This window comes from Pyrus communis, chromosome 14 (genome assembly GCF_963583255.1).
Source record: "Pyrus communis chromosome 14, drPyrComm1.1, whole genome shotgun sequence".
Lineage (NCBI taxonomy): Eukaryota > Viridiplantae > Streptophyta > Magnoliopsida > Rosales > Rosaceae > Pyrus > Pyrus communis.
Window position 1 is genome coordinate 10,288,678 of NC_084816.1, and position 19,861 is coordinate 10,308,538.

General features: G+C 35.3%; 3 protein-coding genes across 3 annotated transcripts; all 3 read right to left on the reverse strand.

Annotated features, from left to right (window-relative positions):
- Positions 1–938: 938 nt before the first annotated feature.
- Positions 939–8,770, reverse strand: LOC137715486 (tRNA dimethylallyltransferase 2). Its single transcript, XM_068454830.1, has 10 exons — positions 8,464–8,770; positions 8,275–8,354; positions 7,278–7,346; positions 4,653–4,725; positions 4,370–4,491; positions 3,616–3,690; positions 2,739–3,158; positions 2,124–2,199; positions 1,835–1,998; positions 939–1,688 (listed from the first exon to the last, which is right to left on the reverse strand). The coding sequence occupies exons 1-10, from the start codon at positions 8,690–8,692 to the stop codon at positions 1,536–1,538; spliced, it is 1,461 nt and encodes a 486-aa protein (XP_068310931.1). The 5' UTR covers positions 8,693–8,770; the 3' UTR covers positions 939–1,535.
- Positions 8,771–10,034: 1,264 nt separating this feature from the next.
- LOC137714353 (two-component response regulator ARR17-like) lies at positions 10,035–12,482 on the reverse strand. Its single transcript, XM_068453591.1, has 5 exons — positions 12,335–12,482; positions 11,041–11,117; positions 10,634–10,711; positions 10,292–10,362; positions 10,035–10,164 (listed from the first exon to the last, which is right to left on the reverse strand). The coding sequence occupies exons 1-5, from the start codon at positions 12,480–12,482 to the stop codon at positions 10,035–10,037; spliced, it is 504 nt and encodes a 167-aa protein (XP_068309692.1).
- A 2,457-nt stretch (positions 12,483–14,939) lies between these two features.
- LOC137716273 (uncharacterized) lies at positions 14,940–16,497 on the reverse strand. The gene is made up of 4 exons (XM_068455699.1): positions 16,109–16,497; positions 15,569–15,679; positions 15,262–15,342; positions 14,940–15,171 (listed from the first exon to the last, which is right to left on the reverse strand). The coding sequence occupies exons 1-4, from the start codon at positions 16,358–16,360 to the stop codon at positions 15,097–15,099; spliced, it is 519 nt and encodes a 172-aa protein (XP_068311800.1). The 5' UTR covers positions 16,361–16,497; the 3' UTR covers positions 14,940–15,096.
- Between the last annotated feature and the right edge of the window lie 3,364 nt (positions 16,498–19,861).

The window sequence follows — 19,861 nt, forward strand, 5'->3', positions numbered from 1 at the left end:
GTCAACAGGACATGGTTTTTTTCTATGTTTTTATTTATGTTGTTTCTTACGTTCTATAATTTAGATTTCTGCACCGCAAATTCTAGATCTCTGCATTGTACATTCTGAAATTGAAGTGTGACGTATTTTAGATCTATAGAGTGTTGCTCAAAGTATGTCGGAGTTTTTACTGATCTAGCAAAAGTGACTAGATCACATATACTAGCTGTAACCTTGCCTACAAGGATAGATGTGCCTCACGTACGTTGAAACACACCATGGAAGAACAAGCCGCCCTCGAGCGACGGTTGGCCGCACATGTTGCATGGCTTGGTACATCAGTGGCTAGCCAATCATCTGTTCCTACCTTAAAGCATGGCAGATCCATTGGTTTAAGGGATTCACAACTTCGGAAAAAGAAAACCACGATAAACATTAATGAACCTGGTTCAAATCCTACCATCGCTAAATCGTCCATTCTAACGCATGAGATTATTTTAGATTATGGAAGTGTCCTAGAAGAGATGAATCCTCCTAACTTAGGTTTTACCATAGCTAGGTTTTGTGAAGTTTACTTCTATATGCGTTATTCTACTAGTTTTGAGACTCTCATTCGCTAATTGTGCCGACTAAACGAGACGACTTCATCAACTAGTTCTGCATCATCAATGAAGATCTAATAGGACAACTACTCGAGTATTTACACACTCAAGGAGTATTGTGATATTAATTATAGCATATTTGTGATTGTGTAAATTATAAGTAGATTGTCTTTAGGATTCCTATGTAATCTACAAGATCTTATTCCTCTAGAATTTTATCACTTGCAAGGCAAGTAAGCTTACTAAGTTTATTACAAATGAAGGCATGAGTGATGAGAAACATCATCACAAAAATTACCTCACTCTCTTCGTTCTCTCTGCCGACGCGCTCTCTCTCTCTCGTTTCAATAAAATAGGTCACAACAATATGCACTATTTTTATGTGTAAGAACATTTTATACATATATCTATATATAGTGACCCATTAAGAGATCGTATTCTGCAACATTTTTAGTCATGAGCAAATCTACCAACTAAAATACTCATAATGCTATTCTTTGACAACCAAACACTCAACATAGACTGCGATCAAAACTTTTAATAATTAAGGGTGATAAAAAATTTTGATTTACCCACTTCCTCTCCCCTCTTTTCTCTCTACATCTCTCACTACTCTCCCACAGTAACTCACATCACTAACTTTTATCTCTGCATCTCTCTCTACTCTCCTCAGTAACTCGCATGCATAACTGCAAGAGTCCTCATGGAGACCACCTTATTTCCACCTCATAAACTCCTAATCCATCTAATTTCCCTTGAAACCCTAGCAAGGTTGAGTTGTAATTTCACCATCTGGACTCCACCTTTCTTCCTCGAGCGTTTGATTCTTCTGAACTCAATTGCATCGAGATAGTTCAGTGTTTGCGCTGGCATAGTGACACAAATGAGAAACCATAATATAGGCCTTCATTTTCTTTTCCTCTTCTTTACGTCGAAAAATAGGTGAACAACTCTTTAACTACAATCTACATGTTGAGGCAGCTGATGCTGCTCCGGTGAGAGAAACCCTTGAGACTTTTTAAGCTGAGAAACTCGTTTGCGATGGACACGACCCTGCCTGTGTTGTTCCCACTCGTGTGCTCCCCTCAGGATCTTGTCACCACAGGCCTAGCAATGGAAAGTCATTTGCACACCAACTTAGCCCAAGTCAACTAAACGACACGTCTATATAAGCACCACAAATAAACTAAAATGCGGGATGGAGAAATTGAGCAAACAAAAACAGTGCCCCTGGGCAGTCAACCAGTCCTAACCTTGCATGTATACTGAGTCCACAAGTCCCGCTGCATCGTATTCACTCCAATGGCATCTGGGGTATCCGAATCAGGAACCAAACTTGAATCCTGATCGAGGAAAGATCTAATCATTTCCACAGAAGGTCCAACCACTTCTGTAGCCCATGTATTATCCGCTTTGCCTATATGTATCAGAAACAAGAAAGAAAAAAAACGAGTAGAAGAACATTACGCCAAGTCCCACTGAAAAACAAGAGAAACAAACGAAAAAAAGAAACTAGGAAAAAGGTAAGACACAGAAGCATACAGGATATGGATTCTGTTGCATCCAGGAAATGTATGTTCCATCCAAACAGTGTCTCCAGTTGATTTATCCTTCGTTTCTGTGAAACAATATAATTACGTTACAAATGTTCTCACTTATGTTTTCGAAACTGTTTAAGATTGTAGATATATAATCATTCAGAGTATAGATTAGCTAAATGAAATATGGAGTGGGGTCCTCCCTTCACCAACCCCATGGGGATGGTCTACGGGGTTCATTGCCAATACTCTCCATAAAATGTTTGAGGGGGGAAAGAAATTCAATCAAGAGGAAAGACCTTTGAAGTGCAAGAGATAACGTATACCTCAAACGATCTAGAATTGGTTGTTAAAACACTCTCACAATATCAAGGGCATCATATTCATTAAAGGATTTCCAACGATGAATAACAGCAGAAAAAGTGGTCAGATAAATAAGTTCTGTTCATAACTCGGAAGTACTTTTATTGAAAATGTACACTGGCCAGAAGTTATGAGAGTTAAGTCAGACTACCAGAGGCATGCTTCTATGGTGCAAACAAACATTAAAAAAGTGAGAAAAACATCACCAGAAATTCATGCATAAAGAATTCAGGTAAATGTGACAAAATCAATTTACCTGACGACGAACTAGTCTTCGGGTGTTCATTTTCATTTTATCAATAGCTTCTTTTAACACGATTTTGGGTTGGCTGTCACTGAAGGACTTCAAGATTTCCCTCATGTTCTCCATCAATTTCTTATCAGCCAGGTCTACTGATTTCAAGGACATGGACTCATCTATCAAATGATTTCCTTCATCACTGGCTTCAACAATGTAAGCTCTCAAAAAGTTTTCAAACTCCCGAACCCCAATGGCCTGCCGCAAACCACGAGTATAATCTGCATTTGGGTTGAAAATTTCATGGACTTCATTAAGCAACCCAGCGTCTATCATGCAATCTACTCTTTGGTCCACATATTGGTCCAGCACAGGGAGGGAAGCATCCACACATATACAACAGCAATTGTATCTGAAATTATCAACTCGCCCCCAGTTCTGCCCAGCCACATGCAAAAATTAAACATCATGTTGTTTTCATCTTATTAATTTTATTATATTTAAAATATGTAAGGAACATAGGGAGGTCCAATCTCATCAAAGCAATTACACTTCCAACTTCCAGTGTGGAAAGAGAGTGAATTTTTATAAATATACATAAAAAAATAAAATAAAAAATAAAAAATAAATAAAACTAACATATGAGCAACCAAGAACTTGGAAGTTGTACACAAAATAAAGGGCAACAGAAATGGTCCATTATGCTCATGCTAGAATAATATCATTATCTTTTAAAAAATGTCGAAAGAAAATCATAATGCTTTGATTAATGAAGATGTCCTATCTGAGGTAAAAAAATAGATCCTCCTTGAAGGAAACAGATATACGTATAACATTGCATATAACTAGAATACCACAGAATATATGAAAAAATAGGAAAACAAAGCTTACGCACTTTGGCAGCATTTCCCTGAAGAAGTTGGCTAGGAAGAACACCATGGTGAGCATACAGACTAAGGTACTGACTAATCTGCAAAAGATTCAACATAAGATGTCGAACTGAAATACATCCGTTCTGCCACAGGGTATCAGATACATGATACTTAAGAATAAACAGCACATAAAAGCAATTGAAACTGTATGTTTGCATGACTCATTGCATCGAATATGGGACTCTTAAATAAGACTTTAGGACAAATAAAAGAATTTCTACTGGAGTGTAAAATCATTTATAACATTTATCCCAAAGTATAAATTTGAGAATATAAAAAGAAAAAATAAAACTAAACAATCCTAAAATTCTGGACATGTAACAAAGTAATTGTTTCAAAAACAATCTAATTTGAAGGCACCTGTACTTCCCTATTTGATCATCTATTGAATAAAATCTTCGTATGAAAAGAAGGTTGACAATTGGAGTCACCCTAAAGACATGAAAATAATCTAAATTTGACTATCATAACAATGGTTCTAGGAAAAACAGTAAATTGTGTCTCAAATCTACAAAACGAGGCATATCCTTAGAGCTCGAATGGTTACCATGAGTATTTCTTATTTTTTTTGGAAGGAAAAAATAATGCCTGCAGTAGAAGGACTAATCCATTATTTCTTTCACTGTAAGGATACTAGATTACCTAGTAAAAGATTGTAAAATCATCACACACTATATATTCAGCAAGACGACAGTACATATTATGCCACAAACTTACTTTTCTATGGTTATTTGGATGGACTCTGTTTGCTGCAACTGGATCAATGGCTTTAAGATGGTCATAGCCACAACTGGAATTGTCTACTTCAATAACCAGCTCAGCCTGTGGTTGTCCATCTCCTGGAAGCAAAACAAGAGATTAATAAAAAAAAGGTCAATATAAGTGTATATTTTCCTGTATGACCCATTTCCTTAGAAAAGTAAATATATAACAAATAAATAAATATGAGATTTTCTTAACGGTGAAAATACAATTTTGAAGTACAAAAGTTGCTATTTACCTGGATAATCACCTAAACAGCATTCATCAATATCTTCTACTGTTTCGTCTAAAAGGAATGGACTAACAAGAGCCTGGAATTGTAATGTGAAAACAGAAAACAAGACAAAAAGCAGAACAAGTGAGCTGGGAAACACATAAGTTAAATGTTAAAATTTTGATTCTTTATTTTAAAAGAACTTCCATGTCACCATTGAGATTAGTCCACCATAGAATTACACGCTCATAAGGTCACACAACCCTTCTCTTCATGTGGAAAAGCAAGTGGTCAGTGCTTAAGCCCCGTTTGGTTCCAGGAAAGTAATCAGTTTTCAGCTTTCAGCTTTCATTTTCACTATTTACTAAACAAGGATCTACTGGGAAACATTTTGGAACTCTTATCAAGAGAGATTCTGGCTCATTTTATGAAGCCAGCTACCAACAAACACCTGTGCAGCACCAGCTCATAGTCGAAGACATGGCCCACCCTAAATACTTTGTGCATGGCCTTGATTGTTGCATCATCATCAAAATCATTGAGAACCATGTTCAGGAAATCTGGAAAGATTCAGATGTGCAAGGCCATCACTAATTATAATTTTGGGTGGAAGAAGTGAAGGTCTTGTGCTTTGTGTGATACTAGAAGATTGGTTTTTAACTGTTTATCAAACCGATTAAGTTGTGGGACTTTGTTTTGGTGTTGGCAAACAGTTTTCAGAAATCAAAAATCAAAAATTCAAAAAACTAATTGTGCATTCCACATAAGTGTATTTTTCTTTCTAAATATAGAAAGTTTGGAGTACACAACGAGTTTTTTGGAGTGCCAAAAATAGCACCCATTAAAAGAAATTTGAAAACCAAAATTTGTAAAAATCCATAATAAAGTCATATATATTGTGAACATATAAGATATATAGTATTACAAGTTCTAGCACTTACTCTACTTAGCATGGTATAGTTATTGGAACCCTTTCACTTATATTTGACTCATAATTAGCACAGAGTTCTTATATTACAACAACAACAACAAAGCCTTTTCCCACTGAGTGGGGTCGGCTATATGAATCCTATAACGCCATAGCGCTCAGTTCTGTGTCATGTCTTCCGTTAGATCTAAGTACTCTAAGTCTTTTTCTTAGAGTCTCTTCCAAAGTCTTCCTAAGTCTTCCTCTACCCCTTCGGCCCTAGACCTTTGTCCCATAGTCGCATCTTCTAACCGGAGTGTTAGTAGGCCTTCGTTGCACATGTCCAAACCACCGTAACCAATTTTCTCTCATCTTTGCTTCAATTTCGGCTACTCCTACATTACCTCAGATATCCTCATTCCTAATCTTATCCTTTCTCGTGTGCCCACACATCCAACGAAGCATCCTCATCTCCGCTACACCCATTTTATGTACATGTTGATGCTTCATTGCCCAACATTCCGTGCCATACAGCATCGTCGGCCTTATTCCCGTCCTATAAAATTTTCCCTTGAGCTTCAGTGGCATACGACGGTCACACAACACGCCGGATGCACTCCTCCACTTCATCCATCCAACTTGTATTCTATGGTTGAGGTCTCCATCTAATTCTCCGTTCTTTTGCAAGATAGATCCTAGGTAGCGAAAGCGGTCGCTTTTTGGTACTTCCTGGTCTCCGATCCTCACCCCTAACTCATCTGGGCCTCCATTTGCACTGAACTTGCACTCTATATATTCTGTCTTTGACTGACTTAGGCGAAGACTTTTAGATTCCAACACTTCTCTCCAAGGGTTAAGCTTCGCATTTACCCCTTCCTGAGTTTCATCTATCAACACTATATCGTCTGCGAAAAGCATACACCAAGGAATATCATCTTGAATTGGTCCCGTTAACTCATCCATTACCAATGCAAAAAGGTAAGGACTTAAAGATGAGCCTTGATGTAACCCTACAGTTATGGGAAAGCTTTCGGTTTGTCCTTCATGAGTTCTGACCGTCTTTGCTCCATCACGCATATCCTTTATAGCTTGGATATATGCTACTCGTACTCCTTTCTTCTCTAAAATCTCTACAATAAGTATATGATTCTATTGGTCTAGTAATCGTTGAATTTACTTAAAAACCGAATTTTGGTTCGGTAATAGATAGCCGTTTACAAAAACTATGTTTTGGTTTGAATGCCAAAAGCCAAGCCAAACCAAACCAATTAATTGACCCAGTCCTTGGAGAAAACAAGAAGAATATGATAAGAATGATGATGATGAGCGAACATTTTATTCTACCAATCAGCAGCTCTTTTAAGAATTTCAGAAACAACAAATGAAGGCGGTTTTGGTTCGCTCTTCTGGATACTGAAAACTGATTTCACCCTATGAACCAAACAAGGCCTTAGCTTTCTCTGTGTTGTATCAATTTTTAATTCTTGAATTCCTGAGAATACTTCTAGGGTCTACAATTGGCATTTTTCAAAAATAGGATAGTAAACTTCAGATCAGGCCAACATATCAGTATACTCTAGTATAAATAATATGCACCAAAGAGATGGCTGCAACCATATTTTGTGCAAATCCACTAAAAATCTTGAACCTAACAAAAATTGAACATTATCGTGTTCATGATCTATTTACAATAAAAATAGCAATAAGGTACTAGTCACTGACAAAATGAAACAGTTCTCTACCTGGATATAGTAATTGGTACCACCAACTATGACCGGCAAGCAGTTACGAGATAATATGTCATTTATGAGCTGTAAACCCATATGCAGAGTCAGTTTAAACAAATACAGACAGAAATATAGATGAATATTTGAAACGTGAAAATAGAACCGAGAGAGTGCAATGAAACAGAAAACACAGTATGGTACCAGAAATCCAAAAAGAAATTCAACATGCTATCCAACAATCAAAGAAATTCAACATGCAATCAAACAATCAGAATCCGCTTTTGCAGTTCTTTCAAAGAGGAAAAAACTGACCACAGTCAGATATAATCCATATCCTTGGACAGTAGGTTCCTAGCGAAAATAAAGTCTTGGATATTGAAAATTTAGACCGTTTGCTAAGTCAAAGAAAATGGACATGATGAACTTAACCAACCCAGAATCACTATATTCAAAGAAAACAGCTCAAAATGACCTAAGTTGGTCTGCGCATAAGTTTGGAAAGATTAGATTCTACGAGATTGGGTTCTAATAACTATTCGCTCAGTGTTTTTTATTTAACTTTCATAGCGATTCATGATTGAGACATAATATCATAATATCAAAAAGATAAACCAACTTGAACTTAACAACACAGTGTAGACAAAACCATACCAACATTGTAGACTTCCTAGAAAGTACACCTAGCTCGCAACCCAATTGGTACCTCGCACCTAACACAAAATTTCAACTCTTACCTCTCCTTCATAGATCTTAGGGACCACGGAATTGTTCTAAAGAAATCTCCAACACTACACTAATAGCAAGAACCAATGTCAATCCTTCAGCAACATAAATTTGGCAAATGCCTTGATTTCGAATGAAAATCAATCTTCTGGCAAAGACACACCTTTTTCATCAAGATTGGACTCTAAAGTGTAACAATTTATTACATACAACGGGTATCTAAATACACATACATGAAACAACAGCAAAAACCACCATAAATACAAAAAACAGAATTGGATTTGCTTACAGGAATGGCAGAGTCCCGAAACTCTTTCGCTGTGAACTCAACATTCGGGCTTACAGTTCCCAGCAGATGATGAGCCACTCCTACATTTTGTATGCACCAACCCATTTCCACGATCAAAATTCCCAATTCAAATTTAGTTTCTTTTTCAAAAACAAAATAAAAAGTGAGTGGGTGGAAGAAAGTGAGGACCTTTTTGTTCGTGCAGAGGGACCTTGTTGGAAAGAACATCCAAGCCACTGTAGACCTGCATAGAATCAGCGTTGATGACCTCCACGGGGAAGTGGGAAGCCAAATCAATGGCCAGCTTTGACTTCCCTGAGCCTGTGGGTCCCATTATCACCACCACCTTCGGCTTCTCTTCAATGGGTTCATGGTTTTGGGGTCTCTGGGTTTCAATGGCAGCGTCACTGCTCTCCATCTCTCTCCCTCTTCTCTCTGTCTTCTCGGACTTCTCCCTCCGCAGTCAGGTGCAAACTAATCTAAGACCATTTTGAGTCTTGACTCTGCCACTGTAGAATTGCTTTTGGGCCCAACTCTAATATCATATATTCCAAAATTTACCCCTATTTTTGTTACCATCCCGGAAAGATTTTGAACCAGTGATTTTCAATGCGGAAGGACACTTGAAAAACAAAATTTCTCTTTATTTATATAATATGACGCACTGTTCTATTTTTTAGATACATTGAAAAATTTCTCGTACGAAACACGAAACGGTACGTCACATATTATTATTCAATTAGAGGGACATTTGAGAAAAAAATTTCTCCAACTGAATAATGACATATAATGTATCATTCCGTGTTTTAACCTCACTATAAAATCTCTCACCATTCAATCTTATTTATATTACAATTCACCACATACATAAAACAACATTAATATAACAAGAGTAAAGTTGCATTTAACACATAACCGATCAAATCAAACAAAACAGTTTAAAAGCCGATTTGAACCCATTTATTGTGGTTTGATTTGGTTTTGATACCTCTGAACTTGACCAAACTAAACCTTACTGGCCATATATTTTTAATTATTTATTTTATTTATTTTTACTTGTCAACATATTATGAGTTATTTGAAGTCTTACAATACAAATATTATAAGTGTCACCATAATTTAAGTTTAATGACGGTTAACAGTTTAGAAAATTTGTTTGCTACATGGTATTTTATTTAATTGAAACTTAGTCTTTGTTAACTTGACAAACTTAAATCTTTTGATCAATGTATGAGATCTGTGGTTGCTCATAAAATTAATACTCTTGAAATTGGACTTTTTTTATTAATGTGTTGGAAAACAAAACCGATTAACAATGATTTGGTTCGATTTCAACAGCGGTGTTAGTCAAAACCAAACCAAACCAAACTAAATTGTTGAAAGCTAGTTGGTTCATTTATATTTCTGATATAGAACAAAATTAAACCAAACCGTGTCTACTGTTCACCCTTGCATATATACGTTGATCTTAAGTTGTGTGACATGTCAAGAATTACCGCCCCAACCAGAAAAAGGTTGGCTTTACTTTTGTACAGTAGGGGATAATCGAAATCAAGAGCACGAGTGCAGAGATGAATACTCTTTGTTAAGAAGGTACTGAAGGAGGCAGGAAGGCAACTGCAAGCCATGACAGAGTCACAGAGAAGATATAACACCTTAAAATATTGCATTGCATCTAATAACAAGTTTAAACTAAGCCTTCTGACATTCTTTTCTTGTATAAAAAATCTCTATAGTTTTGTATGGGGAATATAATATCATCATCTTCCCAAACAATTTCTCCCTTCGTCACTAGGGTTTCGAAACTCGCTTAAATGACATTTCAGTTTCTTGACATCTGCTTGCCGGAGCGGCTTCAGCAAGAACTCCTCAGCCCCTTCCTCAAGGCACCTGTGATCTCACATGGAAAATTTTGAAGGATCAATAAATTTGATATTCCTTGAAATATTTTGTTCTATAAAAAACAAGAAAGAACAAGAGAGATAAAAATTTGAGATTTCTAGTGCAAGTGGCTTACTTCTCAATTCGGCTTGGAATGTTCTCAGATGATACAACAACTACTGGTATCTCCTTCCCTTTTGGCGATTCCTGTTTGATTACAAGGACGTATTGGCAGGGTTAGATTAGTTTTATTATTATTAATAGGATGAGTAAATGGTCGAAATTATTACAATAATTTAATAAATAAGTAGTTTCAAACTCCGAGACACATGGGTGGAAACATAACACCATATCCACTAGGATATTAGACCACATGCGAAAATTAACCAGTTTGCTGTTTATGCAATATCTGGTTCTAATTATATGGAAGAAATTCATTAAATTTAGATTTAATCCTAAATTTAAGAATTAACATTACCTTAACTCTTTTTAGTAGCTCATACCCTGTCATTCCCGGCATACAGTAATCAGTGATTATCATGTTTACGTTTGAAACCTGTAACATATAATATCAATTCCCAATGCCTAAAAATTGAAAAATAAAATAAAATAAAAAAGTAAAGGTATTTGAGGCTGATAAAAATTGGGATAAGGATTGTATGCCCTTCCACTTCTTGCGCCCTCTCGTGCTCTCCTATTAGTGTGTTCACGGTTAAGTCACGTCAATATTTTATATTACTATTTAATTTTGTCTTATTATCTCTATAAAAAAAATATAAAATACTAACATGACTTAACAGTGACCACAGAAAATAGGAGGGCACAAAAAATAGGAGGACAAACAATCCTTATCCTAAAAATTGTACATGAATTTAATTGACTTACGGTGTTGGCGAAGTTCTGTTGCCCATCTGCCAAACCCAATAGCTCCAGTGCTCCATGTCCATCCTCTGCAGTAGTCACTGCCATCAGAGGAACCCAAATATTGCCAAAATCGTTAATAATCGTATAAAATAAAATATAAATCTTCTAGAAAATAATATGGCAAAGTTCAGATCGTATCTCAAACAATCTTGTTAGTTTGATCTAAAGTATTTATCCATGCGCCCAAGAATCTAAATTAAACCCGCTAAGAGTATTTATCAAATATAGCCAAATATTAGCCTTTAATTTTAAAAATGTCAGTTTTTATAAAAACTTTCAAATATATCCAAAATATCACTTAAATAGATATAAATACCATTAATTCATACAAATAACTAGTTGTTGATTAAAAGATTCTTGTGTGATAATCAAGTGGTGCTTTCACTAATTTTTCTAATATGCGTCCGAAGAATTTCTATTCCATAAACCTTAAAATATGCTTTTTGCACTTTCTAAGAACACAACAGATCTCTCGATTCACTACCACAGTCAATGATAACCTTCAAAACAGAATCCAGACACGGACAACACCCTTAATAATGCAAAGGTGGAAAATTAAATCAAAGCACATATAATCCAAAGGAAAATTGAGATAAATCATGTTACAAAATTTGACAGTTCATTCTTCCATAAATATTCAATTGAAGAAAGAAACTACAAAAGCAAAGAGAAAACGTAGACAAGGAAAAGTGCAAAAAATTAACTATCTACACTCATCTTCGTTTAGGGGTGCACAATTCTTCACAAACAGTCGATACCTTCACTAAGTCTCCTCCAATTTTAAGGTTTAGCTGTGAGGACTCTTCCTCTAATAGGGTTTTGGTTTTTTAATTTATTAGGTTTAAAGCTTAAGGGTATTTGTGTCTATTTAAGTGATACTTTGGATATATTTGAAAGTTTTTATAAAAACTAACATTTTTAAAATTAGGGGCTAATATTTGGCTATATTTGATAAATACTCACCTGCTAACCTACTAAATTGTTCCCAAATTTGTCATCTTGATCAACCATTAACATAGACACATATTAAATTAAAGAAGATATCCTTTTTGTGAGTTTAAAATGTTGTGGTATAATTCTCTATGAATGCAAAGAGTCATATATATATATATATATATATATATATATATATATATGTATGTATGTATGTATGTATGTATGTATGTATGTATATACACACACAAAAAATTATATATAAACTGTAAAATAGTTTGATGTAAAAAAGGTTATGAAAGGGCAGATGAAAGAAGTTCACCTTTGCATGCAGACTTGATGAGTAACTTCTCAATGATTTTACGGTCCACAAAACTATCATCAACAGCCAAAACATGTGGTACTTTTTCATGTTCAAAATCCAACCCCATTGATGCCGCAGCAGATGAAGAAGAAGATGCAGCGGCCATCTCGAAGATCTCTCAAATTAATCGCAAAACCCGCCCGTGAAATTAACCCCGCCTCGAAAAACAAACGATGCACTAGTACTACAGCAGAATAACATTGTTTGGGTGCATTTATATGGCAAAGGGAGGCATACAAAATCAGGGAAATATCAAATTGTCACAGATATCTAGTCATCTTTTTAGGTGTTTGTGATATGATATGATATCAACAACGAAGGAAGGAGGAGTTTAGGTATAATCCTTTGAGATTGACTGCTTATTCGAGTTTATGCTGATAATCCACTCCAGCTCATCCAGATTTCCCACACATAAAAAAAAAATTATTTAGTTTAAAGTTTGGGATTTTATATCCTAAATTACACATCAATATGTATATTGAGCAGAGAAAACGAGGATTCATTACCCTTATGTTAATCGTGGTACGCAGAGGAAAAATCCACAAGGATACTGAGAGATCTAGCATCATTAATTAATTATTAATCCTAGTCTTTTCCTTGCGAAGTTCGGACCAAAATTAGGGGCCAAGCAAGAGAAAAATAAAATCAAGAAAAATTTTAAATTAGAAAACAAAGACATTATTCTTTTAGACTTTAATTAGCACAATGGGATGGATTTTAGGCAAAAATAATTATATAAAACGAGATGTTCATAAGCCTAAAAGACGGAAATGAATCATCCGAAAAAACATATATATGGCTGTTCGGTCAATTTGTTTTTGAACTTGTACTCTATTACCAATATTTTACCTCCTGAACTTCATATTTTATCTAACTTTACCTTTGAACTATTATACATGACCAAAAAAAACAATTGTAATGGTCAATTTAGGCACAATGCATTCAAATTTTTGTTAAAATTGTTACATTTTAAGGGAGTACATCTAACAAATAAAATTAATAAAGAAAAATAATAATTAGGATTCCAACTCTGACATAAAATTGAATGAAATGTGGGCAAACATAATAGTAGGGGAAAATTGATTAGTTACAAGTTTTTAGGAGCAAATCGGCAATTAAGTACAAGTTTAGGAGCAAATTAGGAAAGTAGTAAAAAAAAAAAAAAATAGTTAACAATTTTTCCTAGAACAATTATCAAACCCAATTGTTCGGTTTCAATTGGGGTTTTGATCGACCAAATCGTTCTTTTAAAAGGTTCTAACTGCAATTTGGATGTATAATTGAAGCACACCGGACCGTGCCAATTCTTACAAATTACAATAAAAAATTTGATAAGAAAATCATTGTCTGCTTGCTGTACATAAAAATTTACGTCACCTAATACTCGAACAAATACAAGGCATAGATTGGTTTAATTTCAAAACTACATAGCGGTGATAAAATTTGAACACTGTGATCCATTTTGAAAACCACCTCAAATCTGGTGAATGCAAGATATTATTAATTGTTAGCCCTAAAAATTATGTTCCTTGAGCATGGCTGTCATGACGGCATGATGTCCGGAAAAAATGCATGGAAAGAGGCTGAGGGTGGGTAAGGACTTAGTCAAGAATTCTGCCAACAGGCGTGTGGGATTGATGTTGCTGGGGAAAGCCACTGTTTGGTTTCATCTTCGTTTGTGTTTGATGTAGGATTATTTTCATATTGCAAGCATCAAACATGACAAACGATCGATGATGATCCTATGTTCTCCAATGGGGCAGGAGAAAAAAAACATCACAGGACGAAAGCAGGCGTGTAATAACACAATTCTGAATTCCGTCCGCAACATCAAAATCGGAACAAAAGGTGTGTATGTATCCTTCTTCACCATCTTCAACTAACCAATTTGTTTCTCATTAGTTTGGAAAATGTTGTTTAGCTTCTAAATTTATTTCGTCTGCAACATCAAATACGCTTCATTCAACTGTTAATAAGGAAATCTAGGATAGCTTCAGATTTGTAATCAGCTTTTAAGTATCAACAGTTTTCTCTTAAGCTAACAATCTCTTAATTATTTTGTTTCTTAACTAGCTGCTGTTTACCCTGCTCCCACTGCTCGCTTCTTTCTAATAATAGAGCAAACGAATGGTGGAAAAAGAGCTACAAATAGGTTAGTATAACAAGGGCAATAGAGGACCAACCAACTTCTAGTCTCGTAGTACTTATCTTCCCAATGTCGGCAGAGGTCCAAAGTTTGAATTCCATTTCCCGCAATATCACTTGTATAAAGAAGAAAAAACATGGCCAGAGACAGGAGAGCGACAGAACTGCATGGATCATATTAGTCACGTTGGTTTTGGCTATGCTTAGTTGCAGAAAACTGAAGTATTTTTTGAAACAACATCCAGTAAGATACCAATATTCCTGATGAAACATCACTTTTGTGATTAAGATCAATGGCTGAAAAATTAGCAGAAGCAGACAAGGAAAACCTCCTTTTTCAATCCACAATTTGATTTAGCAGACAGACGTTTCTCACAATTCTATACACAATTTAGGCTACACATTCATTGGCAAGCAACATTGTTGGGGGTACTTCCGTCCATAACAGAGAACCTTTCTTGATAATAACCGGTGAAATGAAGAGACAGAAATCATAATTTGTATCAGAATGTAAGCACAAAGATCCTAATTACAGCACACATGCACAGTCCATCTTAATGCTTAATCAGCATATCTTAACGCAGATTTTCAACATGTTTGTTCAGCTCCTCCAGCTTCTTTATCCTCATTCTCTCACTTTCACCCACAAGCTGATATAAAGCACGCAGATAAGCAATTAATTGATGTATGGTAACAGTAACAGTCATTAGAAATTAAGTTATGAAGAATGAAATGCTCACCTCCATCAATTTGGAAACTAGTTGAGATTTCTCTCTGCTCTTCTCGTTTAAAGCCTCAAGAGCTTCCTTGTATTCTTTCTCCTGTGACCATTGATCATTATATAGAAACATGAAAGGACTTAGTCTTGCATAAGTAATCTCATTCGGACGTGATCAACGTAATACCCAACAAAGTTGTGTCATACGATGAGGAAAAAGTAAAATGCAACCACAGAATCTCCATTTTCTTCTTTAACATTAGTTTTTTTTTTCCATACAACAGCATAAGCAGCTGGAAGAACAAGTAAAATGGCCACAAAGTTTTTACCTTCCTCTGGCAGCTCTGACCTAGCGGCTTTAACTCTTTGTTAATGATGTCTATCCTCTTGCGAATAATTGCAACTTCCTTTCTCATTGGATCTATCAGCGTTTCAAGCTCCTATAAGATATAATAGTTTTGAAGCAACCTCTATATGTCATGATCAACTAGTTTGAGATGAACAAATTAATAAATTGACAAAGATCATAACATTACATTCTCGAACAATCTATGTTCGTTGCTTGGAAGTGGAGAAGATAGAACATATAATTCACAAGGTAAACCATTTTATCGGATGTCCCCGGAGGGACGCAAGGTAAACCATTTGAATTCTAGTTAGCTATACAGTTTCAAAAGTTTTCATTTCAGTCATTAAATGGATCATTCTGAGAAAAAAAAATATTTCTTTTAATTTAAAGCCATAAATTTAGCTTATTCTTGTGTTAGAACATTATGTTTTACCAACAAATTGAACAAGGTGTAAATGTCCAATTTTAATAAGTAAAAATATAGCATAAGATTCAGTGACAATTGTAATTCATCACTTACTTCCTGAATCTCAGACAAGCGCTTAGTTGCTTCCTCGACGCGTCCCAGCTGAGCCTGAACCTTGTCTTTCACCTCCAACTTCTTCCTCTCAATCTCTTCCTCCTTCGCTTTGAACAAAGCCAATGCAGATCTTGACATCTCTTCTTCCTTGTCATCAGCTACCGGACTCCCATTGTAACTGACGATACCGGAGTTCTTCACTAGCTGCACCTGCAATTGCTGCTGCTCCCACATCTGTTTCGGCGTCGCCATTGGTTCCTCTGCAGCTGCAACACCCTTACTTCTCTCCCTCTTTTCTTTTCTTTTTTTTTTTTTTTCCTCTCTTTTTCTCTTCAAATGATTGCTATCTTTCTCTCCTGTTGTAGCTGGTTCGAGCAAAGCTGGCTTTAAAGGTATCCAAACCCCCCAACTTACTTTGCAACATGAATTATTACAATGACCTCAAATGACCATAATGCCTACCTTATAATCATAAAAGTTAAAGAGTGGATTTTACCTTTGTTGAACGAAGACTTACTGCTTAATAACCTCCAATCTTCTTTCCACCTTTACTCAAAACCCTACTTGATAACACCATCTAAATCCTTGCAGTGAATAAAATTGTACTGTAGGAAAATTATGCCTAAGGCATCATATTGTTCTTACCCACGAGCTACAGTTTTTACTTTTAAAGGACATGTAATTAACGTCAAAAATATTTATATGCTGCTCTAGCTAGCCTGGCTACACTCACGTCTGCAACACTAATTCTCTTTCAATAGGAAAACTATTGGTAGTGTACCATATTGTTCTTAACTACACGCTGTACTCTTCACTTTTATAGAGCGTTGTTATTAGCAGTCCAATATATTTAGGAGTAAGATTCTCTCCCTTCCTATTTTCATCCACTTCCCTCCCCTTCTCTCACGGATTGCTTTTATCATCTGCTATAGTTAACTTGGTTTTACTCAGGTCGCAATCACAAATTCACTTTCAATAAATAAACTATAATATTCATGTTTTGGTAAGGCAGCTGTTTTCTTAAGTTGGTATACTGGCAGCTTCAGCTAACCAACTTCAGTTCTCATTCCTTTATGTATAAAATTACAAATTGTATATATTTCTGCTAATATTATATTGGCCAACTGCCCACTTCTTTACATACGAAGAAATGCAGTATAGTGTATATAAGAAGAGTTACTAAATTATTACAGCTATTTATAGTAATTCTAAAAATGATTTCCTTGTACTAGATATGATTTGAATAAGTGAAAATTGGTTGAAGGGTCTAAAGTATTATTTGTAATTATTATTTGTCTCTCAAGAGTGGTGGTTGGGGTGGAAGTATTGTTTTGAGGAGTAGACTGTAAGGTCTCACCTACGCCCACACAGCAAAAACTGATGAGAAGCCTTAGGGGACAAGACAGATTAGGAGAGATTCCGAGCAGCTAAGCTGTAGTTAATTATCCTACCAGCTTGGGCATACAAGAAAGAATAAAGTCATTTGCAACTGCTAATTATATTAAAATTTAGTTTAGGAAAACTACGCTTAATACTTTTGGTGTACAGCGTCAGACTAATAAGAAATATGTGAAAACCATTATTATATGGTTAATTCTCACACAATTATTAACAGAGCCTGATACAGTATGTTACAAATGTGGAAGTTTGTTAAGAAAAATTGATTGTGAATTTGTAATTGTCATTCTTGGTTTCCAACTTATTCTGAAGAGGCATTTTCCAGGCACATATATCTGATCTTGCTTTAAATTTCAAAAAAGATAAATTTAAATTTAAAGCATTTCCACTGTTTTTTTATCCCATGGTTAGTACTTAGTAGGTAGGATTTGGGACCATTATGATGAACACTTGGATATGAATACACGTCATGCTGAAGACTTTCCAGTGTGACATTTCCATGGTGATGACTACTGATTGTTAATTAAATCAAATATTATCAAACCTTTTCTTCTTTTATATTCTACACATGTGGACTATATGATTAGTAGTAGAAGATCAACTTTTATGGTTTTTAAAATGTTTTGAGTCAAGCAATATTGTGTAGTACTGAAAATACTGTCAAGTAACATAATCAATTAACTTAAAATAATATTATATATACATATATTGTTATAAAATATAAACTTACTGTCAATTCATGTTATAACATATGAATTAGTCAATGTAAACCGATGAGTATTTGGTGGTAGCGGGACTGGTGATTTTCTTGCTGCTTCCCATTTAGAATACAAAATAAGCTATATTTTGCTGGGACAGGGTGATAGTGAGCAGTTGAACCCAGCAAGGTCCAAATGGACTGCAGGTGTACCCAACACAAGAGCAAGTGGAACCTGCTCCATGGCCACCTTTTATTTTATTTTTCACTAATGAAAAATTCAAATACGGAAAATTTTCCAATATTGCCAACATGATAATAGATTAATCAAAATCTAGTCACTAAACCAGATGTTTTATGCCATTATTACAATTTAATTAAAAAAAATTTGATGATCACTGTTCTAAAATTCAACTTGAAACTGAGTTCAACAGCAAAACTTAAAAGTTAATTGAATTTCTTAAAATACATTCAATTTGCTATGTATTGTCTATGAAGAAAAAATGGTGTTATATGTATTTTGTTTGAAACATTCATTTCAATTTAGGGTTAAAGAGGTTAAACTGTAAGAGTATATAACTGAATCATTGAGATTGTCCTATTTGTCAGTAATACAGTGGCTAGATTGAAGAATATGGTTGGGATATTTTAGCTATAATAAGATCAAGATAGTATATAACTAAGTGTGTGTAAGAAGATTGTATTAAGTAAAAGTAATAAAGAAAAGTAGATTTCTTTCTCTCTCTAAAGTCTTCTCTCATCCTCTCTCTTCTCTCTTAAGTTTTCTTTCTTCCTGTGTTCTATGTTCTTGACCTATGTGTGGTATGGTTAACATGGTATCACTCGCTCTCTAAGTAAGCTTCTTCGATTCTGGTTTCTTATGCTTCCGCTCTATTCTTTTCATCTTTGTGAATCACTTCTCTGATTTCTGGGTTATGGTCTTTGCCCATTTCTTTGATTTTTCCTCTGAAAATCTTTGCTCACCAACTGTTTGGTTTTATTCCTCTGAGAGAGTTATCACTATGGTTACTGCGACTCAACTGCAAATCTTGCAGTCCCCAATTACTAGGTTGATTTCCTCTGTTTCAACTTCGGCCAGCTGCTGTTTGAACTGTGTCATTTTGAGAATATGGTGAAGGTTTGCAAGTTTCTCATATTGGAGATTCCCTTTTAAGGACTTCTCTACAGCCTATAAAATTGAATTCAGTCCTTTATGTTCCAAAGCTATCTCATAATTTGTTGTCAGTTCATCGCATTTGTCTTGATAACAACTGTTGGCTAATTTTTTATGCTTCATGTTTTTGGATTCAGGACAAAGCCACAGGGAGAATCTTGTTTAAGGGACTCTGCAACAATGGATTGTATCTCATTTCTTCATTTCCTGTCATTCCTCATATTCCTCAGAAACAAGCAAATCAAGTTGTTGCTTGTCTCGGACACACTGTCACCTCAAACTTGTGGCACTCCAGACTAGGTCATCCCTCCAATCTTATTGTTTCTCTTATACTTAGGAAATCTAATGTTGCTATTAATAAGGATGTGTCTTCTATAGTTTGTCAAAGTTGTCTAGAAGGCAAATTTAGTAAACTTCCTTTCTTTCCAACTACTTCCAAATCTGTAGTACCTTTTCAAGTTGTACATAGTGACCTATGGGGTCC

Coding starts and splice junctions, on each gene's coding strand:
- LOC137714353 (XM_068453591.1), bottom strand. CDS start 12,482: ATGGCCGCTGCATCTTCTTCTTCATCTGCTGCGGCATCAATGGGGTTG. Junction 11,118..12,334: donor CATCAAGTCTGCATGCAAAG/GTGAACTTCTTT, acceptor CTCTGATGGCAG/TGACTACTGCAGAGGATGGA. Junction 10,363..10,633: donor AGCTACTAAAAAGAGTTAAG/GTAATGTTAATT, acceptor GTAATCAAACAG/GAATCGCCAAAAGGGAAGGA.
- LOC137715486 (XM_068454830.1), bottom strand. CDS start 8,692: ATGGAGAGCAGTGACGCTGCCATTGAAACCCAGAGACCCCAAAACCAT. Junction 7,347..8,274: donor TTCGGGACTCTGCCATTCCT/GTAAGCAAATCC, acceptor ATGGGTTTACAG/CTCATAAATGACATATTATC. Junction 4,726..7,277: donor GTACCAATTACTATATCCAG/GTAGAGAACTGT, acceptor TTACAATTCCAG/GCTCTTGTTAGTCCATTCCT.
- LOC137716273 (XM_068455699.1), bottom strand. CDS start 16,360: ATGGCGACGCCGAAACAGATGTGGGAGCAGCAGCAATTGCAGGTGCAG. Junction 15,343..15,568: donor GTCAGAGCTGCCAGAGGAAG/GTAAAAACTTTG, acceptor CAATGGTCACAG/GAGAAAGAATACAAGGAAGC. Junction 15,172..15,261: donor TAGTTTCCAAATTGATGGAG/GTGAGCATTTCA, acceptor GCTTTATATCAG/CTTGTGGGTGAAAGTGAGAG.